The following is a 6,592-nucleotide window of genomic DNA, read 5'->3' on the forward strand; positions in this document are numbered from 1 at the left end:
TTATTACGTCCATCTAAAACACATTTGTGTATGGATTTTACTAAAAAAAAAAAAAAATCCCCGATGAGATGGTCAAGGGCACAAAAAAATGTAAATTTCCAGTGTCCAAGCACTCTAAAGCTTTGGAAGTCCCCTAACTTTGGCATCCATTTTCTCACTAGTTTTACGTCCTACACCAGGCCATCCCCATCTCCTTCAATCGTAAATATTTAGACTTTTATTTTAGATAAATGTGTATTTTCTTTTTTTATTAAAAGAAAGGCAAATGAATAAGTTTAAAGTTTATGCCAAAAATTTCATATACCCAAAAATTGACAAGCATCCGATTCCAGCATGTCATGACGCAATATACAAGTACAAAGAAAAAATAAGAACTATGATCACAGTTTAAAAAATCTATGACTTTTAAGTTCATAATATCTGTTCACATAGACTCGACTGAGTTAGTGTGATGCCGGCAACTGAGAGCACAATTCAGCATCACGCCATAAATAGAGACGAGCATTCATTCGTTCAAGCAGCACGCTTATTCAAGATGAGGTTAATTAATTATCATTTGGATTTCAGAACTCATCTCCCTTGAGCCATATATTTGTGTGATGAAGACAGGCATTAACTCTTTCCTCCTAGTACAGATGCCAGTTCCAATTTGAGATGGACATATTTTCACGACAAGGTCACTCGGAGCACATAACATTTTATAATGAAAATAAATTGTAGTCAGTACAGAAAACAAAGTATGTCATAATTATGTCTCATTACGTTAGAAATTGGAAAGCGCACGTTATATATTATTTTCCATTTTAAAATCCAATGCAGTGTGTTTTAGTTTTAGTAAGAGTCTTACGACACTTGCAACACAATAAGGTCATATAAAATGCTGCAGATTAGAGGTGTTACAAGAGATTAACAAACACAAAAAAAGCAGGAGAGATCAAGACAATAGATGTTTGACAAGACAGAAGGAACAACTAGACTAGAGCACCAATTCAGTGTCTGAATTATGTTTGTAAAAAGTGATCATGTTTTTTATTTATGGAAGTCACTAGAATTTCCACTCTCACATCCTGAAGACTTACTATAGTCGTCTGAAAGAATTTCATTTTCAATCCTATTGATGACTTGCTCTTGAAAGAGCCTTGCTTTTCCCTTGTGAGAAGCTATAATGTTTGTTTAAGTCAAGAACAATCAGAGAGAGAGCAGTAGTAAATGGCAAGCCTAATGGTGACGTAGGATTAACAATAACGTAACACCATTTTTCAACTTCTCTCTAAATTTCAAACCTCAAAGTAATTCCAGACTTTAGATGAAATGATTTAGCTTATAAAATTCCAGATGATACTTACCCACAATTGTCATAAAAGCATTCATTAGATAAAAGTTCGTCTACTCCCTTCATACAAAAGCAAATTGTCATCCAGTCAATACACACAGTGTGGGTTACCAATACACAAAGTCCAGTTTTGCAATGCACCCCACATTGCTTCGTAGGAAATTGGTGAACTCAATATTTATAGCACAGTGAGGGTGGACTTCACAAAACAATTATTCAAACCAAAATATAAAAAAAATCAGCAAAATATTAAGATTTTGATAGATAATCTCAGGATAGTACAAAAGATATACCAGGAATCCCACGAAAAGATATGGCTCAAAAGAGCTTGACTTAATCACCGACAAACATCTACTGTGCGTATTTTAACTTTGTCACAAAAGATTTTCCTTCACTGTTAACAGTACAGCAGTCTTTTTTCCCCCTCTTGCACCAATAAATTGCTTTCCCCCCTAGCTCAAACCAGTTGTGCCATCACCTTCATCTCTGGCACAAACCAGCTGTTTCTTTACCTTCACTTCTCGCCCACACTGTAAATACAGACTCTACATCCCGATCAACCCCACAAGCTAGCCTCGAACCCACAGACCCTCCAGCCTCATCCAACCGTAAAGACACCTGAAGCAGTTCCCATCATATAACGGCAAACAAGAAACACTCAAACAATGATATGCAGTCGGAGCTAATGAACTGCTCAACAACACAACAATGACCATTTAGCGCAGGTGAAAAATCAAGACAGAAACAAGAGAGGGATGGTAATGTGCCGTTCTCACCACACACTTACTATGATATCAATACTTGCACCGCACATCACATGCAGCCCATAGGGCCAATAAAATGAGGGCATCACCAATCACCTAAAGTGAAAGAGAGAAGCTCAACCTTCTTCACTTACACAACACTTTCAAAAATACAGAAAAATACCTGAGCGAAAGAGCTTCCAAGACACAACATTAGTCTAACTTAGAGTAAATGTACTTATTATTATAGTCAATAGTAGACCTTCCTGGTAAATGCTTTTCCTGATTAAACATACAGTTGAACTTGTCCATGATGGCTACCCATTCTCAAAGGCAAAAGTAGTCGTCATTGACAAATGGATGTCTTGGACAGTGTCATCATAATGCAAGGGGAAGTGGGATGTGATCGTTAGAACATGTTTGCCTTGAACAGATGGCTGTTAAAGCAGGTTCAACTGTACTTAAAAATGCATTTTTCAGAATTATAGCTCAATATTGTGACCTAGTAGCCTTTTCACTAAGTATACTTGCCAACAAAATTTCACCATCTTGAAGCTGGTCCCCATAGTTTGGTCACTGGACTGAACAAGCACAAAGCAGCCACTGGCTTAAAGGGTCAGCTAAATAAGGCTGTAAATAGGGCAGGAGAAAACCTCTGGAACTGTACGAAGACATGGCTGCCGTCACCGAAACCATGGAAAACGCTGCAGGAGAGCTTGGAGGATACTTCCTGGTCGAGGCTGGTGAGAAATGATAAGGTCTTCAATTCTGCTCTTCACCTGAGGGGAAATACGCAAGAACAAAATAATTAACAAGCTATCATTGTCTTAGTAGGTGCTAGACGGCACTTGCAACACAATAAGGTCATATACGTGCCGAAGATTAGAATTTTTACAAAAAAGTAACAAACAAAAAAGAAAGGGGGGGGAGGGGGGAGATGAGGTAAGGACGACAGATGCTTGATAGGAAAAAAGGAGCAAACCACATCAGAACACCGGCTATCCACCGGCAAGGAGCTATCTTTCAGGTGGTTCAATTGTTTTGATTAAAGACATACACATCGACATAATAACAGTTGTTTAGTGTTGGGAAAGAGAATAGGACATACAAACATACATACAGGAATAGTGAAGGAAAAGAAAACAAAAAGGACCTACTAGTGGCAACCACCCACAATATCAATTATCTAGTAAAATCCTGTGCAAGTCAAAGCAAGTGTATGTATGATATGTGTGTGTCAGTATATATGTGCGCATGAGAATGTATGTGTTCTACTTTAATACTTTCCCTACCACGAGCCGTATTTTGCAGCTCGGGGACCTGGCCTCGCTGTACGGGGAGCTGCAAAATACGGCTCGAGCAGCTCGCTATCTATTCCATTCCAGTTATGAAAAGACACGAAAACCTCGGCCGATCAATGTTTTCAAAATAATAGAATAGACTTCCTGTTAGCAGATACGAAAGAAAAAATATAACACTGAGAGACGATTTTTAGTCATTTCAGCGCGCTTTTTTTTGGGTCCCCATTGACACGTAAGTATAAGAAGAGAAGCGCTCCCCTGACTTCAGTATATGTCTCATATTTTCACTTTTGTAATAGGTACACACACATAACTTTCAGCGTTTCTTCACATTACTTGAGGCAACCTACCTGGGAAGTTTGAATGATGCTGTTGTTTATATTTTTTAGATATGACCTTTCAAAGCTGGAAAATTGTTGATTTCATATGACACCCTCGATATTGCATAATCACTTTTAGAACCCCTAAGTAATATAATTGGAATAAATCTTCGATATTGTATCGCCATCTGATAGATTGTTTTTTAACCTTCAGTTTGATGGGCCATAAGATATGGTTTGAGAGTGTTTAGTTGGAAGTTTTGACATTTTCCTTTGGTGGGGTAGGGGCGTAAAAATAGGTTAGGTAAAAGCCCTGGGCCAGTGGCGGATTTTGGCCTGGTAGGAAAAGAGTTAAAGAAAATGTATTTTTAGATGCCACAACTGACTTTATAAAGCTTTATGATGGAGACATAGACACTCAAAAATGCTAAACAAATGGAATTACCAAGTCTCTCAGCTCCTCATGCGATAATGTTGGGTTAGGAATTATAGGCTCCCCAAATATTGTTCTGAAAAGAAAAACATAAACATATTACATTACAGGAGCTTGAAAAATTATAATTGTATTTTCCCTTGTAATATGTTTAAACTAAAGGAAAGCAAGAAGAAGGGGTAACTCAATCCCAAGCTTTCAATATGCATAATTAACCTGGTGCACGGGTCCTGTAGGCTTAGGGACCTGTAGGCTTAGACGGAGAGGGGGAGGAGGGTGTAAGGTTGTGGTTGGGGGGGGGAGTGGTGGGGGTGGAGACGTGGCGGAAGAAAAGAGTGAGGGGGGAGGGCAGAGCTTGAAGAATTAAGGCATGCTCGTGTCATGATAGGGTGGACCGAACACATAGCCTTGTTTCACGACTGACCTAAGAGTGAAGCACCGACACACAGATAGGCAAAACAGGTTCTATCATTCTTTTTTTTTCTTCATCATATTAGAGAATAAAGAATTTTGTAGGTCTCCTACTTTGACCTCGCCCGACAGAGCCAAATCCTGGCCAAAGTCCCAGAGACTTGATTAATTAAAAAAATATTAAAAACTTCCCCCACAAACCCCCCCCTCCCCCACCCACCCTTCCTCCCACATTCATTTTGAGAGGCAAAACACTAACATTATAGAGTGCTTCCTCCCACAGTAAGGATACTACAGCTCTTACTTTTCAAACTATTGGACTTACTTTAATTTCACCGGGAAAAATCCATAAATTGGTACTAGAGGTAGACGAGTGCGTTCATAAAATCCTCGAAGCCAAGCTGAAAAACATAAAAACAAAAATCTTTCTTAATGTCCCAAACTCCAAACTTTTCTTTGAGTGAAGCAATTCACGGCAAAAACACTTGATTACGACCCAAATTCAAAAGTCTGTTTGAGTAAAGCAAAACACACTGACACAACAACTGTTATTTCATACATGATAAAAGTAAGACACAGAAAGAAACTACAGAAGGAAAGAAAAGAAAAATAACAGTTTACCAGCAGCACCCTTCAACCACCCAGCTCATTTCAAAATAATGGTTCTGGATCACAGTTAAGCTACACCAAAAAGAAGTACAAGGAATGGACCACACTGGGGTACCCACCAGTCACCCTCACAGACAGATAGATAGGAGGACATTGAGAGGAAAAGATACCATTCATATCATTGGTGTCGAAAGCAAGCCACTGAAGTCAGTTTGGTTACTCTTTACACCAGGGACATAAAACTAGTTTTTGTTGCATTGTTCCTATCAGAATCATGAAAAGCAAGAACATTGTAAGCCTTGACCACAGCATTAAACTGCATTTTGGTGATATTGAAAGGTGCATCATTGATAAAGCTTTAGAAGGGTGTAAAAATGGAAAATTCTCAAAATTTGAACAAAGGTGGATTGCTTCCGACAGCGACAATATGTCAAACAAGACAGGAGAATTCACCAATCATACTCATAGATTGATAGTCAGACTTAAAATATCCTTGATGCATCAGACCACACTGCAACACTTGTTTTCCTGTTTTTGCAGGAAACGATACGCAATATCCATTCCCATGTCCATTTGTTTGTCAGTTTGTCTATTTATCTGTCAATTAGTCTGCCAGCAATCAATAGATACCATCACATCTTACCTCTGGCCCAGCCAGGAGTTCTGAAAGCTTCTCTGATATTCATGGTGAACATTGGAATGATTGGCTGAGGAAGAAAAAAACATGAGATCAGAACAAAATATAAGGCCACAACTGGTTCAGGAAATTCATTCAGAACACACTGGACCATTTGACATGCAATCAAAAGATGACAGGTTCCCTTCCTGGCTTAAACAGGAGATATCTATACAAATCTAGTCTCAGAAAAAGAGAAAGTGTATTTTACTTTCTATTCCCCAGGTATTTCTTACTGATAGGCCAACAAGACAATCATCACAGACAGATAATATGAAAGATAACAGACAGCACTTCACTGACTGCACTGCTGTTCATAATAATAATAGCATTTGTGTAGCGCATACCTCCGCTCAACAGCAAGCTCTATGCACTTTACACTATATTATTACCCCAGCAGACATAAAACACTCCGAAACATTCTCAGCTTCCCAAGAAGCATACAGCGCAAGCAGCTGATTAAGCGCTTAAACACTAACAAACTGACAAGATCTTTCACCGTCTATAGCAGGGTACCCATTCCCACCTGGGTGAAATGACGAAAAAGCGTGTGAAGTGCCTTTCCCAAGGACACAATGTCAGGCCCCTGATGGGATTCGAACCCACTACCTGGCAGTTGTGAGTCTGAGAGCCTAACTACTAGGCCACCGACATCCACTTAGAGGACTGAAATAGTGAACTTAAACTACGGTCCAACCTGCTCTCAAAGCCATCTGTTCAAGACAATCACCAGTGCAAAAAATAACCCACTTCTCTTTTACCCCCC

At 39.1% G+C, this 6,592-nt stretch overlaps 1 protein-coding gene across 2 annotated transcripts in view; it reads right to left on the reverse strand.

Moving 5' to 3' along the window:
* Positions 1 to 1,034: 1,034 nt before the first annotated feature.
* LOC101852446 (transmembrane protein 68) overlaps positions 1,035 to 6,592 on the reverse strand; it is a 14,464-nt gene continuing 8,906 nt past the window's right edge. For both annotated transcript variants that reach the window (XM_005111832.3, XM_005111833.3), the window contains exons 6-9: positions 5,794 to 5,857; positions 4,867 to 4,942; positions 4,143 to 4,206; positions 1,035 to 2,855 (exon numbers count right to left, since the gene is read on the reverse strand). In XM_005111832.3, coding sequence (XP_005111889.1) covers positions 2,760 to 2,855; positions 4,143 to 4,206; positions 4,867 to 4,942; positions 5,794 to 5,857 — 300 coding nt within the window. In that variant the 3' untranslated portion in view covers positions 1,035 to 2,759. The remainder of the gene's footprint in view (positions 2,856 to 4,142; positions 4,207 to 4,866; positions 4,943 to 5,793; positions 5,858 to 6,592) is intronic.

Source organism: Aplysia californica, unplaced genomic scaffold, assembly GCF_000002075.1.
Source record: "Aplysia californica isolate F4 #8 unplaced genomic scaffold, AplCal3.0 scaffold01133, whole genome shotgun sequence".
Lineage (NCBI taxonomy): Eukaryota > Metazoa > Mollusca > Gastropoda > Aplysiida > Aplysiidae > Aplysia > Aplysia californica.